This window comes from Haemaphysalis longicornis, unplaced genomic scaffold, assembly GCF_048455015.1.
Source record: "Haemaphysalis longicornis isolate Haplotype H1 unplaced genomic scaffold, Haemaphysalis longicornis Haplotype H1 scaffold_2, whole genome shotgun sequence".
Taxonomy (NCBI): domain Eukaryota; kingdom Metazoa; phylum Arthropoda; class Arachnida; order Ixodida; family Ixodidae; genus Haemaphysalis; species Haemaphysalis longicornis.
This window is the reverse complement of record NW_027526295.1, coordinates 231259558-231282069: the sequence shown is the minus strand read 5'-3', so window position 1 is coordinate 231282069 and position 22512 is coordinate 231259558. Positions and strand designations below refer to the sequence as shown.

Sequence of the window (22512 nt, the reverse complement as noted above, 5' to 3'; positions counted from 1 at the left end):
CTGCCGTGAATTCACAAGCTGCCGAAGCAAGGGCGTGTTCATTAAATTTTTGTTTGGGTTACGTAACTGTCACGCCTAAGCCAGCCACCGTGCCACTTTGTACAGTCGTTACCACAGTTTACTACTTTTAACTGCAATGTTTGTGCCAAAGCTTCTTTGAAGAGCTCGTGCCATGTCCTCGGCACAGTAGTCCTCGAGGTGCAGCCGAAATTTAACAGGCTGGCAAAGAACTGTGTGGTTCGAAGATGACCAAAAAGAAACAGGAAAAATATGACGAGGCTTATTTATCAGGCACATTCATTTCAGGCTGCAGTGTAGAGCAGATAAAACGTAGACCCGTCTTTACGGCAGCAGCCACATCAGCTGCTAGATTCAGCTACAGATCTGCATACTGGTGCCAAAGTTCCATAGCACCACATGTTCATGCTTCTTCGGTCTGTAGATCCTACAGCCTAGAACGGGTTATAAATAGTGGTAGTTATTCCTCCGGCTGTTATTACTCACTTTCATTTGACAGAACAGGTGTCGGTTATGCTAAAAATCTTGCTTGATGCACTGTGTTGCATTGTTTCTGCTTCACCCTTGCTTGCAGGATTTGTTTTCATGGCTGTTTTAGACAGGTTCATCCATAAACCATGGTCAGGCGGATGTCGCGAGAACCATAAAGCATATTAGCAGCACAAAACCAATGTCACCTACCTGCATAACATTGCCTGTCAGATCACTCACTTTCCACGGGAAGATGTAGATATGTCTAGTTCCACCGCTTATTTGCAATGTGCTGCAAAGGCTACTAGCTACTGAGAAAATTTCCTTGTTTTTCGAAGCTGTGGAACTGTCTGGTGGGACAACATGTGACCAGGCCAAGGTGCATGTGTCATCTCTAGGGGGCAAAGAACATGAGAAAAGCGATTGTTTCATCATTTTTGGCTGATGCGTCAGGCAGTGTTATACAGTTATCATTGGAGGATGAAAAGCAAGAAATACTTAAAATCATGTATTTCTCGCCCAGTGTGTTTCTTGTGTTTTGTTCTAGGTTGTTATGCCCTGCCAATATATCCCATGGTCGTAGCAATCAATTATTCCGGCTTTCCGCTCTTATTTTTGGTGTAAGAAATTATGTAACTGATGTGGTAAGCAAATTTCTTTTCACATGGAGTGCTGTGGAGACCTTCCAAACTTGGTGATAAGCAATCTTCAAAGCAAGACTTGTGCAGCAGTTGAACTTGCACTTCCTGAACCGGTTTCACAGCAGATCGGCGCCTGTGCTTACACCATGTAAAAATGGCTCTGCAATTCTCGTCTGCTGGTTCTCTTAGGCCGAAAATCTACTTGTGTAAGTGTAGAGGCAGCCGCTAATTAAATTTTCAACTTGCACGTTGATCGGATAAGTTCACGAACCTCAAGCTTCACTATTGAAGCAGAGGTACACTGCTTGACCACCTGAATTGGGTTGCATGGTGCAGCTAAAGAATAAAGCTGCACAGTCTGCTTCATTGTGTGGTGCCTTATGCGTCTTTTTTTTTTTAACAGGATCTACAATGAACGCGGAGCCTCAAGACGTTTCATTTCAAAAACATAGCCATGGCTCGTGGCGCCAATAAAAAACCGGAAGTGACACCCAATGCGTGCTTTTGTGTGGCTTTTTTTTTCTTTAATTGCTACATGTAACGACGTAAAGTATACAACGACACCGATGAGCCGGACACAAACAGTCGCAAAAAAACAGGAACAAAGTCTTCGAAGTCGTGCACTTCCCAGACCGACCTTTGCCTCTAGTTAGACGTTCGCCCAAGGTCACCTGAAACGAACAGAAAAGATTAAGCAATCTGTTTTTAACCAACGATCACGAATTTCAGAAATATGGCTCACGTGTTGGGTGAAGAAAGTTCTCCCTCGGTCTTCTTTTGTTGCTCAATCCATGAAGCACGCTTGTATTGAAGAACTGGATACCATGTGTACAAAGTGCAGCCCAAGCCAACGAATACTGCGAGAATGATTTGTGACCTTGTCACTCCACGAGGTGCTCGTATCTTTACCATTCTAAGGGCAGCTCCTTTCACTTATCACGGCAGTTGCAACAGTCCGTGGAGTTGTAGCCGGCACCCGCTTTTCACCACCACTCTACCACCACGGCAATCGTCTGCAGCGCAGTTGTAGCTGCGGCTTGGCTTGGAACAGCTTAGTAAAGCTGTTCCAAGTCCCTCTACCCCGCCATTTCTGTTACGTAGATATCAAATCTTTCTAAAAAAAACAAACAAACTATGATGCTTAGACATTGTATTTATTTTTTTAAATATAAAACCACTTGTGAGTTTCAATTTTACCTTTTGGCTGGAGCCTACACACTAGCCAAAGCTCATGTCGTATCGTACGGAGTCATGCGGGGAAGCGCACTTAATTTATTTCAAATTTACGCCAGAACTCTAGGCAAGTCAGTAGCAATGCCAAAAAACAAAAGCAGCGCGAAACAACCAACCGCAAATTCGAAGGTAATATGAAGCTTCTTATTATGCCACGCGAGTTTTAGAAAATTCTGTCACTGTTGTGCTGCAGACGACCAAAGCCGTGGAGCAAACAAGCGACCCCGTTTACACCATGAGCAACGGAGCTGTCGCTATTCGTATACATGCCAAACCTGGAGCGAGCGAAAGTAGGATTACTGGTGAGTCAGCGAAACGAACGAAGCTCCTCGGACGAAGCATATATTTCTGGCCTTTTGTTTTCAGACATCGGCTCCGATTCTGTGGGCGTCCAAATCGCCGCCCCTCCAGTAGACGGAGAAGCGAATACAGAGTTGATTCGTTTTCTGTCAAAGCTTTTGAATCTGCGGAAAAGCGATTTATCTCTTGAAAAGGTGACCTGTTTTATCTGTATTTTTCTACTCGTGATTTTACGGTCTCGTTGCGTGACTAAGGTTTTGTTTTCGACATAGGGCGCCCGTTCCAAAGAAAAAGTTGTCATGATCACATCGCAAGTAGGAGCATCGGACGTGCTTGCCTTGCTGAAGAAGCAGATTGGTACCTGAGATTAAAGCAGCGAAGAAAAAACAACGCACTTTTTGTGAACAAATTTTTCCGAAGTGGTACCAAACTTCGCAGCATGCACTTGTCAGATTTAAAATTGTCTTAGCTTAGCTATTCTGCTACTGTGTACGATTTCTGAAGTAATTTGTAGCTGGCAGCCCAGGAATCACTTTGTAAGGAGCACACCTCTATTTACATAATGAATTTAACCGCACAAGGCACTGCACCAAACTCTCTAGCACAAGTAGAACATAATAGCAGAACTTTGGCATTCCCACATGAAATCTATTTCTAAAGGACTGTCTCTTACTTTTGCAAGACTTCGCTATACCACCTAAAAGTGCCTCAACACAAAGCCACTGAAAGAAAACCGTTTTGCTTGGAGCCCCCAAGCAAAAATACGTGTTCTTGGAACCCTTGTAACTTTGATGCAGCTATTCCTGTTATGTTGCACAGATTTTTTTAATCTTCATTGTACGCAGTGCATGTCTTGCAGAGTCCAAGGCTTTACACTTGACCAAGTCTGCTCATAACAGACTAAAAAACAGCTTTCAAATCAGCACAAGGCGAGTGAAGAATGGGCTCCATGATTTGCCAACTTTTCTTGTGTTGGAGCCCCTGTACGCAGCTGCCTTCAAGTGCTTCTCAAACCAAGCAGTACTGGCAGAAAAGGCAAAACGGGGATACATCAGCAATGTCGGCACCACTGTCAGTTTTGTCTGATCCCTGGAAGATTGCGAGTAATTGAATCTAAGAGGGGTTGTAGGGAACATTAGGAGTGGAATGCAGTGGTCTTCATCTATTGAGGAGAACTCGCTGTTGATAAAGGTGGTTGCAGCTTGGGTGTCATGACAACAGTGATGACTTATTGAGGCAGGGAGTGAATGTGGTACTGAATGGCTCGACTGCTAATTTTCAACTGTTTGCTCGCAACTTGTGTAAAAGAAACGAGGAAGGGATTGAGAGGCAGAAAAGGACAAGAATGAAAGTTGAGGTGTGCCCAATGATAAAACATAACATGAAAATGGAGAGGGCCTGATGCACCTCTTATTACTGACAATTTTCTCCCAGACTCTGAACATTCAAAGGACTACTTTTGATGCCGCTGGTGGCACCCATTAAGAGTGTCATCCGATCTGCTCTGATCTGAATGTCCTCTGATTACACTAATGACATTTGCTCTAAATGTCATTAAGCTGATTACACGAAAGAACTTTCTCGTTGTGGTACCTCGGACAAAAGCCTAGACTACGCGCTGCTGGGTTATTGAAGCATTACCAAGCATTACTGGTTGTGTGCCACAGAGTTTTTACGATTGTTTTAAGTGTGCGGTGTGGTGTTCTAGTGGTGTCCCAGACCCAAAATATTCAAAGGACTACTTTTGATGCAGCTAATGGCACCCACTAGAGTGCAGCGCTATTGGGGTACGCACAGTTGAAAACAGTTGGGTTAAGATGTTTTAAATACGGTTACTGTGGCACAGGTTCAATCTTTGAACTGAAAATTGCATAAGAATTGCCCTCATCTTTGTAAGTCTTTTTTGCTGCTTTGTACGTCTCTTGCTGCTCAGGGCTCACTCGCATACAAGCAAACACATGGTTTATTCACCCTTGTGTGCCCAGGCAGCACAAATTATACCTCTGCACCTCTGTCACACAGCAAATGTCATTCAAAGTGAATGCCATTTGATTGATGTGGTAGTAATAGCAGTGACGATTAGCAAGCTCACGGGACTGCAAAATTATAGTTCAGGGCGTCTAGAATGTTTCCATTCATACTCGTTCTTTAAGACAAAAAAAAATAAATCACCGTTTTAGGTGTCATAAGTAGACATCATCACAAGCCGAGACAAGTCCGCAAGAAACCCGTATCAGAATAACGTGTGCATTGGGATTTTTACTTATTATAAATACTTGTTTGTCTTTATTTGAACAGTAATATGAAGGGAAAAATATGTTTACTGACAGTTTTTAGAAACAGTATTCTTTGCTTTATTACTCCACCTTCTTGTCTAAACACGAGCCAAAGTGCCGAGGCTACTCATTCGGCCGCTAAATGAGCTCCCCAACCTCATGTAAATGTCATTTGCCTCGAATGTCACTCGGTAGCCTCGTTTAGCACCGTGCCAAAAACATCTAGAGCAAATGACATTTGCTCTGAATGTCATTAAGCTTATTACACACAGAAACTTCCTTGTGGTACTTCGAGCAAAAGATTAGATTACGCACTGCTGATTTATTGAAGCATTACCGAGCATTGCTGGTAGTGTGCCACCGAGCTTTTACAGTTGTTGTAAGTGTGCAGTGGTGTTGCAACACAAAACATTGACTGCATTATGTCGCGTAGCCAGTGACACTTCCCTGGTTTTTACACGGACAGCCCTACACTGACTCCAAACCGCAGAAAGAAAAACCTGACACGAGGAGTGGTAGGGACATCCTCAGGAAAACACCCCTCGGCACTTCTGCGGCGCATGCAGATAAAAGACTCCGTGTCACGTCAAAGCCCAGCCCACAAGGAGGGAAGGCGGGGGCAGGAGGCAACTTCCTGTCGAGCAGTCTTCTTACAGGGCCATTCCTTCTTCCTGTGTGGCTGGATCCCGCTGTTAAAACCAACCGCCTGCAGCAAATGCCGTCTTTCTCAACTTGGCAATGGCGTGCAAAGCCGTCTGGCTTTTGTTATCCTTGCTCGCTGTCCTGGAATTGCGGAGCGAAACGACCGAGATGACTGCGGACACGGCAACTGCCACAACCAGCACCCCTTCTTTGACAAGTGGAGGGATCAACGTAACCTGCACTGTCAATGGAACGAGCATGGAATGCCGCGGTGAGCAGATGGAGACCCCGGTGCTTCCATTTGTGCGCAAGGAGCTTTCCCAAGCAGCGCAGAGTGGCGCTTCACTTACGGCGCTTTCCTTGGCCATCAAGTCACTGGGCTCTCTGGAAAATAACTCCCTGATCCTGCATGGAGTACAAGAGCTGAGCATCGTTGGAAGTGATTTGTCTAGTGTGTTGCAGGGTGCCTTTACGCAAGCTAAAGCGTCGCTTCATACCCTTGATCTATCGCAAAACAACTTGACGACGGTTCCCAGCACTGCTTTGCAGGATCTCCCTAGCCTGACTGCACTGAACCTATCCTATAACCAAATCACAGAGCTGAATGGAGACTCGTTGAAAATTTCAAGCCTCACAGTTCTGTCGCTAAGAGGAAACGAAATATCGTCAGTTGCTGTGGGCGCGTTTTTTTACCTGGAGCGTTTAAAAGACCTCGACCTGTCAAGCAACAAGCTGACTTCGTTTGATTCCAGTGCATTTCGCAGAACAGCACTGGAAACCTTGAGGCTCACTTCAAACAGCCTGACGTCTATTTCCCTGGGAAGTCCTCTCGCACAGCTCAGGCACGTCGACCTCAGCCACAATCAGATAAGCAGTGCAACAATGAAACTCGATCTTCCAGGTCTGATTACGCTCAACATTGGCCACAACTCGCTGACAGAACTGAAGCTCGACTCCCTGGCATCACTGCAGACTTTGACTGTCGCTCACAACCCAGTCAAACGGCTCACAAATAGCTCACTGGCACCCCTGCTGAAACTCGAAACGCTCGATGCAAGTCACTGCCAGTTGCAGAGGCTGGAAGAACTGTTGTTCTCGACACTAAAAAAGCTCAAGCTTCTTAACATGAGCGCAAACAATATTTACACTGCAGATTCGGCAGCGTTTGTGGGACTTAATTTACTCGTGACGCTCGACTTGTCTCGCAACAACATTACTTACATCGACCAGAATCATACCGCAGACCTGGCATCACTGGAACACATCGACCTTTCAGGGAACAGCATAGAATATATTTTTGCCGGTGCCTTCACGCACAGTCCTCGCATAAGGTCCATTAACCTCCAAGGTGAGTCGATTCCTGCTTGCTTCTGGGATGCTTCTTGTCATCAATCAACCACTACCTCTGTGTTTACACACTTTTAAGAGTGTCAAAATTGCAGTACAGTGCATTTGGAAAGTAAATTTAAAATCTTGCAGCTCTATATACTTAAAAGAACCCTGCTTGCTAAAAAAAAATCCAATCATGATGGCAATAGCAAGCGAATTGAGACATTTACATGCCTGTAAAATACAGAGGCAAACTTTGCAACTTTGTTCTACAAATTTCTGCTCTTGGCAGCTGCATAAAACTGTTTAATTTCAATATTTACAAACTTTTGAAAGCAGCAGTTACATGATGTTGGTGCTAAACATTACTGCCAAGTTATTCAATTTAAAATTGGAAAACATGTTTGCAGCTGCTGTACCAAAAGCGGTTACACCACATAAGCTACGCATGTTGTCAACATGTCCTTTGTATTCATTTTTTTCATGCTTATCTAGCAGTTAGCTTCTTTTTCATACTCTGGTTAACTCTTTTGAACAATGCTCCTACTAACGTTCTCTCTCGCTCTCTCATAAGTTGTTTTGGCTAGCTTTTTTGACTGCTTGCATGTGAGGTTAGAGCTTAAAACAGTGTAACCATGTTAAAGCATGCAATGTAATTATAATGGAACCCTCCTGGAGAAAGGTCAGCCTGTTATTTTTTTTTATCGTCAGCTTTTATTGCCGGACTCGCATCAACAGTTGCTAGGTCAGGTTAGCTCAGAATAAACCTCAGAAGCAATAACATTACAGAAAAATGTAACTGACGCACAGAGAGCTGTGACAAAAAATATTTTTGGTGCATAAGAGCTTATCTAAAAGGCAATTTGTGTTTCATGTACAAATAAGAGTGCCTTGTCTTCAGCCCTTGATCTTGATTTTGCACTAACCTTGGAATAATTCGTTAGCTTAGCAAGCATACTTTGAAGAGGCAAACTGTTTGCACCAAGTAAAATGCATAAATTAGATGGGCAATATATCAGTCATCTGTGGGTGCTAGCAGTGTGTACTTCCTGAAAACGTGCTTGTTGTGTTTACATAGCAATTCATGGTTGTGGAATACGACGGATGATGCCTGCCAATCTTAGCATTTACATGGCATTAGAATTATGCAAAATGTGTCTCTGGACACTTTTGAGCCATGGGTGTGGCAGTGTGTTGAAAAATTACGTTGCGTTTAACAAAGTGTGGCCGAGTTTTTTATTGTAAATGTCTTGGCGAGACTGATCTGGCTTAAGAGACTTGCACTGAGACTGTAAGAAAACAGTTCAATGTATGAAAGAAAAACATTTTGAATGGAGGAATTTACCCTGCTAAGCTATAATGTCTGTCAGGCAGTGCAAGGTTTACACCATTGATGTCGCACAACAATCCCGCATGTATATTTAGCAGTGTTGTTTTGTGGTGTTGCTTCCATGCAGGTAATTTCCTCAACTGTACGTGTGAACTTCAAGGGTTTGCCAACCTCCTCAAGCAGGGGGTATTTGCAGAAGAAACACTGTCTTCAGCTGTGTGCGATGATGGTATATATAGCCGCATCGTAAATTACGACTTCGACCTCCTCGCTTGCACAAAAGAGAAAACGCCAGCCACTGGTAACACCACTGCAGCGACTATGGCCTCGGAGACAACAACAGCCAAGCCCCATACCATCCAGAGCACGCCAGTCGCTAGTACCACCACTGTAGAGACTACGGCCTCGGAGACAACAGCAGCCAAGCCCCATACCATGCAGAGCACGCCAGTCGCTGGTACCACCATTGTAGCAACTACAGCCTCAGAGACAACAGCCAAGCCCCATACTATCCAGAGCACGCCAGTCACTGGTAACACCACTGCAGCGACTATAGCCTCGGAGACAACAACAGCCAAGCCCCATACCATCCAGAGCACGCCAGTCGCTGGTACCACCACTGTAGAGACTACGGCCTCGGAGACAACAACAGCCAAGCCCCATACCATGCAGAGCACGCCAGTCGCTGGTACCACCATCGTAGCAACTACAGCCTCAGAGACAACAGCCAAGCCCCATACCATCCAGAGCACGCTAGTCGCTAGTACCACCACTGTAGAGACTACGGCCTCGGAGACAACAGCCAAGCCCCATACCATGCAGAGCACGCCAGTCGCTGGTACCACCATTGTAGAAACTACAGCCTCAGAGACAACAGCCAAGCCCCATACCATCCAGAGCACGCCAGTCACTGGTAACACCACTGCAGCGACTATGGCCTCGGAGACAACAACAGCCAAGCCCCATACCATCCAGAGCACGCCAGTCGCTGGTACCACCACTGTAGAGACTACGGCCTCGGAGACAACAACAGCCAAGCCCCATACCATGCAGAGCACGCCAGTCGCTGGTACCACCATTGTAGCAACTACAGCCTCAGAGACAACAGCCAAGCCCCATACCATCCAGAGCACGCTAGTCGCTAGTACCACCACTGTAGAGACTACGGCCTCGGAGACAACAGCCAAGCCCCATACCATGCAGAGCACGCCAGTCGCTGGTACCACCATTGTAGCAACTACAGCCTCAGAGACAACAGCCAAGCCCCATACCATTCAGAGCACGCCAGTCGCTGGTACCACCACTGTAGAGACTACGGCCTCGGAGACAACAACAGCCAAGCCCGATACCACGCAGAGCACGCCAGTCGCTGGTACCACCATTGTAGCAACTACAGCCTCAGAGACAACAGCCAAGCCCCATACCACCCAGAACCCAACAACAATGGTGCCATTCAATGGTCGCCTCACATTGGTGCACATAGAGCAAAACAACACCAAGCTGTCACTCACGTGGAATGCCTACAGTGGCAGCGACCCACTCGATCAGCTACAGTGTCAGGTAACAGTTCGTGTCGTCGGGCAAACCTCTCTGACCAACGTGACACAGCCTTGCTCGCTGGCGTACCGCAACAAGACGTTCCACATCTTTGACGCAAAACTGGGTGTCAAGTATGAGGTGTGCTTGCTGGCTTACAGGCGTGCTGCAGAAGTTGTGCGCAAATGCAACATCTTTAACTCCACCAAAGTCTTATCAACCACGTCATCATCAGCGGCGGGCAATCGAGAGGAATCCCGGCCACCTGTAGCCCTCCTTATCGTAATTGCGGCCCTGGCGCTTATAGCTGTGCTTGCCGTCCTGCTGTTCATCATCCACAGAAGGCTCAGAAAGCGTGCTATCGCTCGAAGGAAGGTGAAAGACAGCGTGTTTTTTTTGCAGATGAACCGTCGCTCCAGCACCTACCAGGTCCAAGATGCAACTGAGGCCCGAACCACGCTGTCCAGTTCAGTATCCCACGATGGGACGACCACGAAGATGTCGCAGAGAGCATCGTCAATCGACGAACTGTGATACCTGTGGTTGTGGTTTTTCGAAGGACTATGTTTGCAAGGCAAAAAAAGCCAATGTACATAAGCTAGCTTAGTGATTCACGTTTACGATACGACATCGAGCTGTTTGAATTGTTGCATGCAAAGCACTGTAAATAAAACTTGATCCCATAGCTCTTCTGTGTACTTCTTGTAATAGAATGCAGTACAGTTCACTAAAAAGTTTTAGGAAAGCCTACCTTGTTAACCAGGAGGCACCCAATGCCTCACAGCAAAGTACGTTCCTTTCCTACAACCATGGTTGCAGATTTTTAGAAAACAAAGTGGGCAGCACCAACATTAAAATTTTCAATGAGATAACTTAATCGTTATTATGGTTAATGCACACACTGTTTTATGCATCGTTTCTTTCATAATAATAAAATGAAATAAAATAAGTTGTGCTACATTCACAGGCACTGTGAAGGCAACGTAGGTCGTTTCCTTATTTGATAACTGTCTTGGGTAACTAGCATTTGAAATGTTAGTCAACTCCATTTCAGCTCCAAAAAACAAAACAAAAAAATCACCAATGTTGACAAACTTTCAAATTCCTTGCGACGCCATGTGAGCATTAAGATTATTCAATTATCAGTCCCAGGGTCACTGAGGATTATCCGAAAGGCAACCCGGTATTTGTTTTCCGAATATACTCCTCTGGCGAAGAAAGTCCTGGCACTAGCTGCTGACTATCCATGGTGAGCCCAAAACATAACCGAAGAGCATACCAGACATACAGCAATCAGGAATAAATGCTATAAATGCAAATGCAGTTGCATAATCGTGTAAATTGGCGGTGGCTTTTCTTGGTGGCCGTGAATCACAGGCTAGCCCCTTTGACAGCATAAAGGCAGTGCAAGAAAGTCGCTGGTGAGTCTCCACTTTTCGTCTATTTTCCTTATTTCTTCCGATTGTTTCCTTTGTTGAACAGATTGAGCCCATTCCCCTCACCTCTTGTGCAGGTAAGGTCCTCAAGCAAATCGCACATGCCCGTCTGACCCAGTATCTGGAGAGTAAGCAGCGTTACCCGCACACAATGTTCAGATTTCGAGCCGGCCTTTCCACCCAAGACGTCTTGCCACAGCTCAAGTGTGATCTCCTTGCTCCCCATATTGCCGGCTCGTCAGCTGTCCTAGCGCTAGACCTCCAAAAGCCCCTTGATCAGGTATCCCACCATGCCATTCTGCAGAACTTGGCTGCTCGTTTCCTGGAGCACGCACCTACAACTACGTGCGGGCTTTTCTTGCTAATCGCACGGCCGTCATTCAGATTAATGATCTGCGCTCCGACGTCATTCTGCTCCCCTCCATAGGCACCCCACAAGGAGCAGTTCTCTCCCCAGTGCTCTTCATAATCACCATGATAAACCTCCCCCCTCCTCTTGCTAATATCCCCTCGCTTTGCCACAGTTTGTATGCTGACGACGTCACGCTGTCGGTTCCAGGCGGCAGTGATGCACACATTGAAACCACCCTCCAGCAGGGGGCAGATTGTGTTGCTGCCTATGCTCATTATGTTGGTTTAATTAACATGTTCACCCGAAAAGGCAGAGCTGCTGCTTCTCTTGCCCAACAGCCACAAATGCGCCCGCACAACTCTGGACATAACCATCCCGCTGGATGACTACCCGCTGCCCGAGTGCCATGCCTTGAAGTCCTAGGCCTCAATATCAGAACCATGCCAATGACATATTTCTCGCTCATCTCACATCCCAGGTCAACCATACCATCGACCTCCTCCGCCGCATCACCACCCGCCACGAAGGGCTCAAAGAGGCAGAGCGATTGCGACTGCTACAGGCTTTCGTCATAAGTCACATCACTTACTCTCTTCCTTGTCTAGCACCGTCCTGTAAGGAAATCAAAAAGGTGGACTATCTAATTCGCAAAGTGTAGAAGACGGCGCTGAGGATTCCGCAGAGCGCTGCCACCACTCGTTTAGAATCGCTTGGTGTCTACAACAGCGTGTCTGAGCTCATCGAAGCTCATCTTGTTAGTCAGTACGCCCGCCTTGCAACAACCACAACAGGTCATCCCTCCTCCGGCGACTTCCACTTAACTTCCCTTTCGCTACAGAATCCTCTCTTGCCATCCCTTGCAATATCCATGACCTATTAATCGTCCGGCCCATTCCCCGTAACATGCACCCGACGCACAATTGAGCGCGCCGGGAGCAACATGAGTGGGCCCTTGCGAAGTGATACCTTGTACATCCGGAAACTGTTTATGTTGACGTGGCTAGATACAGGCACAACGACGCCTACACGGTCGCACAAATCAACGGTCCAAACAGTATTTCTATTACCACCCTCACCTTCCGCACTTCTTTCCCCGCGACTGTGGAAGAGGCGGCTATTGCTCTTGCTTAAACACTTCAGCCTTCCCCTGCGATCATAATCTCCGATTTGAAGACGACTTCGAAATTTCGCCCAGGGTCACATTTCTCCCCCAGCACTCAAAATCCTTCATCGAAATTCCTGACTCCTCCACCAAGCTGGTGTGGACCTCAGCCCACGTGGGTGTGGGAGGGAAGGAGGCAGCATACACAGCCGCTCGAAAGCTCACCTCCCGAGTGGGTCTTAGGCTTAATCCCTTCCATACAGCCCTGTCAGCTCGAGATCGGCTCCTTTCCTTTCATGAGATTATGTCTCATTACCGCCGTCTAGTGCCCCCTGCACACCCGGCGCTCTCTCACACGTATATACCCCGCTCTGTACTCCTCACCCCACTGCCCCACTTGTGGCGTGGTCCAAACCATGGATCACCTGCTCTGGCAATGCTCACCATCTCGATATAGGCTGGGTGGGTACCCACCCCATATCGAGCAATGAGCATTGGGCGAAGGCATTGGGCAGCTCCGATTCGGCAGCGCAAGAAGCCATCGTCACTCGGGCTGCCATAGTCACCGGGGACTTTCCTCCCTCAGTCACCGCCTCTCCCTCAAATCAGCCCTTGGGGCAATAAAAACTTCGTCTTTCTCTCTCTCTCGTTTATTATCTAGGGAAATTTCTTAAAGTTTGCATTAAAATTGGCACGACTTATTCTGACACGGAAACCTTTCAAATGAATCAAACTTCTACATTTCCTCCGTGGCCTTTTCAAAGGGATCCGTTCACTTAATCAGCATATAAAAGGCAAACAAGCATTTGGTACTATGAAACCACCATTTTGCCACCACTACTGTGTTAAATAGGTAGCTTTTACTCTTCAATTTATATACTTCTGCTCACAAATGTCAGTCCCACTTAGCTCTTTATATTTCTGCACAAGGATACCACGGCATTTACTCGGCATTTGAAATGCATACCAAGGATGCCTCAAGGGAGCTACGAAACCCATTTATTTTTTTTTCCTTTCCAGCTTTTCCACCTAACATGTATCTAAGCGCACAGAGTCCTTGGTGTGGGGGCTTGCTTATTTTGTGGATACCCTCATCCTTTTGTTCCAGGAAAAGTTGCCACCGTAGTTCTTTCGTGGCGGCCTCTTTGGGGCAGGCTCGTCCACGAAGTAGTCCCATCCTGCAACAAACAGCACAGCATTCAAACGGACTTCAAGAGCCTAACCAATAGTTCAACTTTTTTGTTTTTTTTTTAACAATTGAGGCTTGTTGAGAACTGCTGTTTCTCTTTCACAATTCCTTCACACAATTCGAAGTATGTAGCTACGATAACACACTAATTCTATAAATAGAATATGGCATGTACTGCCAGGAGCAAAAGCGACCAGGTGTGCATCGGTTTTGGCGAGAAAATGAACAGGTGCACAGTTAAGAAGCACAGGTGAACACGTGTAATATTACGGAGGCCCAGACTCGCGTGGTGGCAGTTCAGACTTTTGCCCCCGACAGCACAGCCGCTGAATTTTTTAAAGGGACCCTGCAACACTCTTTGAGCAGCGCAAGTAAACCTGCGCGACGTTTAGATTACACTGCCAGGAATACCTGAGCCAAATATTACATGTGCACGTGAAGCGGTGAGAACGCAAATCGCTGTAAAAGACGCGGAATAACCAACCGCGCTCCCTTCAATTTTCCTCATTATGCACCCCTGGCATGGCCTAAACCACGTCATTGAGGCCACGGCTGCCTATTGGCTGTCGCTGGTGAGCTTTGCAGCTTATTTATCGCATTTCCTGTGACGATCCGCCGTTGTCGGCGCTGTGTACCAATCTCTTCTATGCTTGAGCCTGTACGCACAGTTTTGACTTTTCTTTTGTGTTTTGAGTGCGCGTGGAGTTTGAGTGATGAACTTAATACTCCCCTTTCAGCCAGATCACATGACAACAAATATTTATTGCTTTAAAAATGGCCTACCAGCCTTAGCGCGCGCTTGCGAGCAGGCAGCCGTGCCTGCTTTTTTGTGGCATTAAACCGGAAATATACCCCTCCACGTTTCGGAGAAAAGGGGAAAACTCCCCGGCCTGTCATATAGCGAAGGCCGCCGGAGAAGACGCCGCGAGCCGCCCCCCTCTTCGGGAGAGAGCGCGCAGCTTTCATCGCGTTGTCCGCGGTCGAGTTGAAAGGGAACGATTATGCACGATTTCTCGTCGCGTGTAGTTTCGGTGGTAGTGAACGAATTTTCATAATTTTTGCGTGAGGAGATTGCTGGAACAATAGGCTTCACCTTAAAACACATTCCGAGTAGTCGATGGTAAGTGTTGCAGGGTCCCTTTAATATCGTGGGAGCATCGACCGGTGGGTGGGTCACCGCGTTATCGCGGTAGAAAGTGCCGAAACAAGCGAGGGTTGATCACACAGTTCCCATGTGCATTATGGCTCTCCCAATGGCAACCGTTGCCTGCTAGGCTGTTTCCACAATCATGACACTACCCCTTCCCACTGGTAGTCAACCTGAGATCTTCATTGCCGATGGTGACAGCGGTTTCTTGTGCCCCTCGTTCACATCTATGAAAATCGCCGATTGACTACCAGCCGGAAGGGGTTGTGGCACGATTCTGGAAACAGCCTAGCAGACGACGGTTGTCATTGGCAGGGCCATAATCCACATGCGAACCGTGCGATCTACCCTCACTTGTTTCGGCACTTTCTATCATGATACTGCGGTGACCCACTGGCCGGTCGACGCTCTTGCGATATCATTAAAAAATTATAGTCAGCTATATAGTCAGCTAATTCACGTGGCTGGGTTCAGCCAGGCAGCCGGTTTCAATGTGTGCAGTTATGTCAAAACACACTGGAAGCGGGCACGAGCCTTATACATAAGAGAACAAGTGTTGCCATTAAAACTTTGGGCCCAGCTAAGCATGCCATGCACCTGCCTACTTAAGACATCGGCCTGATCTGCATATCTTCGGCCTGCATGGCTCCTGACAGCTGCTTTGCGGCTTCATCTCGACACATGAAGCATTCAAAAGGCGATACTACTATAACGCCCCTGCATTTTGTGGCCATAATCGCTTGACAATTAGCCATAATTGATGCAATCACGGCACCTAAGTTTCACAAAGATAGCAACTGTAGTTTGATTTAGCCTTAGATTTTGCAGTTTCAACACTTTCTCTTACTTTTTTTCCATTCACAGTAAATAAGGTAAAATGTTAAAAGTGACACACCAACTCAAGCATTATCACAGTAGTGACGTAATGCGGGTGCCACAGTGAAGCCATAAGAGGCGAGGAGAAACATGTTCACATTGTTAATACCATTGAGTGCTACAATAAGCACTATAATTGAAGAGGCCACACGCAGCTTAGCTTGCTTAGAAGATGTTACAGCTTTGACATTTTGAGCAAAATACTGCACAGTCGACATTTCACATAATGGCACCTGTAAACACGCCTGCTGCAGCATTCATGAAAAATGTCTTCAATCTCTTTTAAGCACGCAGTAGAGCCGCTAAAAGATCCCCTTGAACTTTCTTGAGACCACGTTCACATTTGATGGGTAAATGATAGGGCTGTCGCATCTATAGGGCAGCATTGTTTATCCATGTAACAAATGTAAGCTGGGCTACCAATACAGCGATTGACAGTGGAAGCAAATCTCCGCACTGGCTTTCCCATTAACTGCCTGCTTATTGGTCGGTCCCTTCAACATGCAACTGCCCTTGTAAAAACTAAATCAACATCTGTGCCCCCACAAAGCTCAAAGTTCTAAACAAGCTTCAGTATCACCCATGCCTTGTACATACTTCATAAGCTGATTACATTCACTTCTTGCATTTATGGTGGCTTGTTCTTCAGCATAAATTGATGTTAGATAAAAACAAAAACATTCTGAGTTTGGCTGCTAGCCTTATGCAGTCACAAAAAAAAAGTGTAGGGCTTCATGGATAAAAAATTACGCCTTCGCTACGAGGCAAACTGAAGGGGAGGGCTACAGATTGCAAGCAAAATCAACAATTCCCATAAAATAGGCTGCTATTACAATGAATGAGACAGAGCTCACATTCAATCACATTGAGAGCCAGTGCGCCGTTGTTTGTGGTATCACCACATGTGCACCTGTCGGTTTCTTCGTTTTCAATTTTAGAAATACATATCATGTAGATATATGCTCTCACTACATACTTAAATAAGCATATAAGCATTTCCACCACACTGTCCCGTGCCAAAGTTCCACAATTCACTTTTGCATTTATTTAAGAAGCGCATCAACGTTCCAAGGCAGGACTAGGAAGCCTATTACCGTTCTTTTCGCAGAATGCCATGGCAGCCTCCTTGCTTCCAAAGTCCAAGTTCATGTTGGACAGAGGATCGCCCCTACAGATACAATCAGGGAGAGAAAAGATCACGGGAAGTTAGAAGCAACATCCCGCACATCCGCAATGCATCCAGCCAAGCCAAAAGAAATCAAAGTACCCAGAGTGCCTGAGCCAGAGGCAAGCAGCACTTCTATGAAAAAAACACCGGCAATCTCAAGGGTACTGTTTATCAACAATACATGCATATCGTATTTTAAATATACTGCTTAATTAGGTGTCAGATCGGAGCGGATGACGAGGCACACGCAATTCAAGTCTAGAATGCCTACCGCAAAGTTCCGAGAGAACATCGGACCATCCAATAGCGGGGAATCGTCATCCGAAGACTGGGGCTACTCCGCTCACAGGCCTTATGCCACCACGACGACTGGCACCGCAGCTGATGTGCTGGGACAGCCGGCACGCGATCAATTTCCACCGATGACGGAGCCAAGACATCATGACACCGCAGTGGAGTACGACGAGCTTAGCGGACGAACAATCCACCATCCCGGACCGTGGCAGGAAATGTTGACCAAACGGCGCCAAGTGAAGCAGCGGGCCTACTCACCAATCATAGAGCCAGCACCAAATAAGCCTCCTCGCGTTCTGCTTGCCACGAGGTACCCAGAATCCGATTTTTAAGTCATCTACCGAACACGAGACGGGCTACGCTTTACATCCTGGAGCGACCGCCAAATCACGGCAGGGGTACAGGTGGCAAGCAAAATACCAGAGAGAACATTTAACCAACAGGTAACCGTGCAGGTACGAGCTATCCAAAACCTTATTGTCACCAGTACGCTCAACGACGAGTGTGCTGCCGCGCTATATAGAGGTCGCGTCTATCATTCTGGGCGCCACTACATACAATCTCCAGCCGTATTTGAAGCATTTTCCGGGTACGGTGCGGGGTGTCATCCACGGACTAGACCCTGGCAAGACCACCAAACAACTGCCGAACATACTTGCATCATCAGGACCGCGGATCATCATCATCATCATCACCAGCCTATCTACGCCCACTGCAGGGCAAAGGCCTCTCCCATTATTCTCCAATTATCTCGGTCCTGTGCCAACTGTGACCAATTTATCCCCGCAAACTTCTTGATCTCATCTGCCCATCTAACTTTCTGCCGCCACCTGCAACGCTTGCCTTTTCTAGGGATCCACTCTGTTACCCTTAATGACCAGCGGTTATCTTGCCTTCGCATTACATGCCCTGCCCACGTCCATTTCTTTTTCTTAATTTCTACTAATATGTCTTTAACACCAGTTTGCTCCCTGACCCACTCCGCTCTCTTCTTGTCCCTTAATGTTACACCTATCATTTTCCGCTCCATTGCCCGCTGAGTCGTTCTCAATTTAAGTTGAACCCTCTTAGTGAGCCTCCAAGTTTCTGCCCCGTAGGTGAGTACCGGTAAGATGCAGCTGTCATAAACTTTCTTCATCAGCGACAATGGTAGGCTGCTATTCATTATCTGAGAATGTCTGCCATATGCACCCCACCCCATTCTGATCCTTCTAATTATCTCTGCCTCATGGTTGGGAGCTGGGGTCACAACTTGGCCTAAGTAGATATATTCGCTTACCACTTCCACTGCCTCGCCACCTATCTCAAACTGCTGTGCTGCCCTGAGGTTATTGATCATTACTTTAGTTATCTGCATATTAATTTTCAGGCCCACGGTTCTACTCTGTTCGCCCAGTGCGGAAAGCATGCGTTGCAATTCGTCCCCCGAGTTACTTAGCAAGGCAACGTCATCAGCAAATCTGAGGTTACTGAGGTATTCTCCATTAACCCTTACTCCCACCTGTTCCCAATCCAACGTTCTGAATACTTCTTGTAAGCATGCTGTGAATAACATTGGAGAGATTGTGTCTCCTTGTCTGACACCCTTCCTTATAGGTATTGTACTGCTCTCCCTATGGAGCATGATGGTAGCGGCAGACCCATTGTAGATATCCTCTAGTATTCTTACATAATGATCATCTACCCCCTGGTTCCGTAATGCCTGAATGACTGCTACGGTTTCTACCGAGTCAAATGCTTTCTCATAGTCTATGAAGGCTATATATAGGGGTTCAGTATACTCAGCGCACTTCTCTATCACCTGATTGATCGTGTGAATATGGTCCATTGTTGAATAACCTTTACGGAACCCTGCTTGTTCTTTAGGTTGACTGAAATTTAAGGTTGCAGAGATTCGGTTAGCGATTATCTTGGTAAATACCTTGTAGGCGACTGACAGTAAGCTGATCGGCCTGTAATTTTTCAAGTCCTTCATGTCGCCTTTCTTATGGATTAGGATGATGTTCGCGTTCTTCCAAGATTCCGGTACCATTGCGGTCATTAGGCATTGCGTATACAGGTTTGCCAGTTTTTCAAGTAGAATTTCTCCGCCATCCTTCAAGAGGTCTGCTGTTATCTGATCCTCACCAGGTGCTTTGTCCCCTTTCATTTCTTTCAAAGCCTTCCTTACTTCTTCGTTCGTTACTGGTGGGATGTCTATCTCCTCTGAACTACTGTCTCGTTCGGCATTATCCTGTATGTCCCGGCTGCGTATTCCCAAACCATATCCAGTAGGGGCCCAGGCCGACCACACCCCCTAAGTAGGGGCGCAGCCAAAAAGATTTAAAAAAATGCAATTTTTTAACATCCTTGGACGCAGCACCGTGACGTCTCTACCTATATGTGCGCGGCTTCATGCGAGGTGGATTTCTTCTTTTTTTTCCCTCCCCTCGTTTCGACTGCTTGGCAGGCGGCCGATGGTTTCGCTCCGTGGGCGGGGCTGGCCTGCGGCGCTGGGGAAGCTGACGCACATGTGGTAGAAGCTAACCTTTTGTACCTGAGCCCCTGATCTCTCCGTGCTCTTCTTGCGCACCTGCAAGTTGACGCTGACCTCCGATCGTGTTCCTAAATAAGCGCTCGACTCGGTGCTCGAATTGCGCGTGCGCAGATGGACACTTTCACGCGTATGTGGCAATTATACACGGTCCGGAAAGCAAACACCCTCATTGAAAGCTCATTCTACAGCACACAAAATGGTATACAATTGAGTTGGGTGCTCTTTCACTATATACACAGCTGAACACACGATTCGGTGCTGCAGGTAAGGATTACAAGAAAGGCAGCCAATTACCCATGACTACATTTACAAACTGTCCTACTCTTGCGAAATATTACAGCTGCATGAGCTGCTACATTTTGGCACTTTCATAAGCACTATTACATTGAATTTTGTTAACATTAATTTCATTGCATTATTCTTTATCAGGAATAGTGCCACTAAGGAAAACATTGACATTTTGTTAACAGCAATGGAAGGTGAATCGTTCTTGCAAGGGTGATACATTGATAAGAAAGACACCAGCTCAAACGTACACGTTTTACACTCGGTCATGAATTCTGCAGAATTTACACTGCTGGTCATAACAATTTAGGGAAACAATATCGAAAATATATACCAACCAAGGGCTAAGTAAAAGTTGGATTGTACAGCAACTGAAGTACTCGAGGAGTTTGATATATGTCTTCTGTACAGTGCTATTGACCACAGTCTCTTCACTGAAGCCACCAGGCCTAGTTTGATATCAGTAATCATGCGTGCTACCACTCATGCTGTTGCTAATGTCGATTAGTTATTTTTAACAATTTGTGCTTCCTGCACACAGAGATTTTGCTGCATAAGATACGTTATTTATAAATAGACAGCTCCAGCAGGATCCGAATGGCGCTGTTGCCCCTCCCCCCCCCCCCCCCCCTTGTAATCGGGAAGGCACACCAAATCGTTACCACTTAATTTGGCTTTGTCCATTATTCGACCGTAATCACCACCAGCTTTTAACTCTAGGTCCCGCCCCTGCGACTGAACAGGAACATGTTAGTCAGGTCCGTGACGATCCCACCGCACTAGAAGCAATTACCGAGTACGCCCTTGAAAACAGACTCTACAAATTGGTGTACCAGCCTGGCCGACTTTCCCGTTCGGTATACAATGTGAACTGTCTGCAGCGTGCACTGTTTTCAGTGTGAACCGCATTGTCCACTGTGTGAACTGTACATTTAAGTGTGAACTCTGCGTTTTGCTGCCACTGACTGACTTGAATGTGTTCATTTTGCGATTAGGACCCCAAGACTGCAACTGTGTTCATTGTGCGAGTTGTGACCTTCCCCTTTTCTCCTCATCCTTGCTCCTCCAGGGCCCCATGGCCTCTCATTTAAGGCAGTGTTCATCATCATCATCATCATCATCACCAGCCTATCTACGCCCACTGCAGGGCAAAGGCCTCTCCTATTATTCTCCAATTACCTCGGTCCTGTGCCAACTGTGACCAATTTATCCCCGCAAACTTCTTGATCTCATCTGCCCATCTAACTTTCTGCCGCCCCCTGCAACGCTTGCCTTCTCTAGGGATCCACTCTGTTACCCTTAATGACCAGCGGTTATCTTGCCTTCGCATTACATGCCCTGCCCATGTCCATTTCTTCTTCTTAATTTCTACTAATATGTCTTTAACACCAGTTTGCTCTCTGACCCACTCCGCTCTCTTCTTGTCCCTTAATGTTACATCTATCATTTTCCGCTCCATTGCCCGCTGAGTCGTTCTCAATTTAAGTTGAACCCTCTTAGTGAGCCTCCAAGTTTCTGCCCCGTAGGTGAGTACCGGTAAGATGCAGCTGTCATACACTTTCTTCTTCAGCGACAATGGTAGGCTGCTATTCATTATCTGGGAATGTCTGCCATATGCACCCCACCCCATTCTGATCCTTCTAATTATCTCTGCCTCATGGTTGGGATCTGGGGTCACAACTTGGCCTAAGTAGATATATTCGCTTACCACTTCCACTGCCTCGCCACCTATCTCAAACTGCTGTGCTGTCCCGAGGTTATTGATCATTACTTTAGTTATCTGCATATTAATTTTCAGGCCCACGGTTCTACTCTGTTCGCCCAGTCCGGAAAGCATGCTTTGCAATTCATCCCCCGAGTTACTTAGCAAGGCAACGTCATCAGCAAATCTGAGGTTACTGAGGTATTCTCCATTAACCCTTACTCCCACCTGTTCCAATCCAACATTCTGAATACTTCTTGTAAGCATGCTGTGAATAACATTGGAGAGATTGTGTCTCCTTGTCTGACACCCTTCCTTATAGGTATTGTACTGCTCTCCCTATGGAGCATGATGGTAGCGGCAGACCCATTGTAGATATCCTCTAGTATTCTTACATAATGCTCATCTACCCCCTGGTTCCGTAATGCCTGAATGACTGCTAGGGTTTCTACCGAGTCAAATGCTTTCTCATAGTCTATGAAGGCTATATATAGGGGTTCAGTATACTCAGCGCACTTCTCTATCACCTGATTGATCGTGTGAATATGGTCCATTGTTGAATAACCTTTACTAAACCCTGCTTGTTCTTTAGGTTGACTGAAATCTAAGGTTGCAGAGATTCGTTTAGCGATTACCTTGGTAAATACCT

At 46.5% G+C, this 22512-nt stretch overlaps 2 protein-coding genes across 2 annotated transcripts in view; one reads left to right on the top strand and one right to left on the bottom strand.

Annotated features, from left to right (window-relative positions):
* Window positions 1-5482: 5482 nt before the first annotated feature.
* On the top strand, window positions 5483-10461 carry LOC144170099 (uncharacterized). The gene is made up of 2 exons (XM_077699671.1): window positions 5483-6929; window positions 8368-10461. Exons 1-2 carry the CDS (start codon window positions 5678-5680, stop codon window positions 10308-10310), a joined length of 3195 nt encoding a protein of 1064 aa, XP_077555797.1. The 5' UTR covers window positions 5483-5677; the 3' UTR covers window positions 10311-10461.
* A 3190-nt stretch (window positions 10462-13651) lies between these two features.
* Window positions 13652-22512, bottom strand: part of Nd-18 (NADH:ubiquinone oxidoreductase subunit 18) — a 66565-nt gene continuing 57704 nt past the window's right edge. The window contains exons 4-5 of the mRNA XM_077699673.1: window positions 16973-17046; window positions 13652-13844 (exon numbers count right to left, since the gene is read on the bottom strand). Of these exons, the coding sequence (XP_077555799.1) occupies window positions 13741-13844; window positions 16973-17046 (178 nt within the window). The 3' untranslated portion in view covers window positions 13652-13740. The remainder of the gene's footprint in view (window positions 13845-16972; window positions 17047-22512) is intronic.

Coding starts and splice junctions, on each gene's coding strand:
- LOC144170099 (XM_077699671.1), top strand. CDS start 5,678: ATGGCGTGCAAAGCCGTCTGGCTTTTGTTATCCTTGCTCGCTGTCCTG. Junction 6,930..8,367: donor AAGGTCCATTAACCTCCAAG/GTGAGTCGATTC, acceptor GCTTCCATGCAG/GTAATTTCCTCAACTGTACG.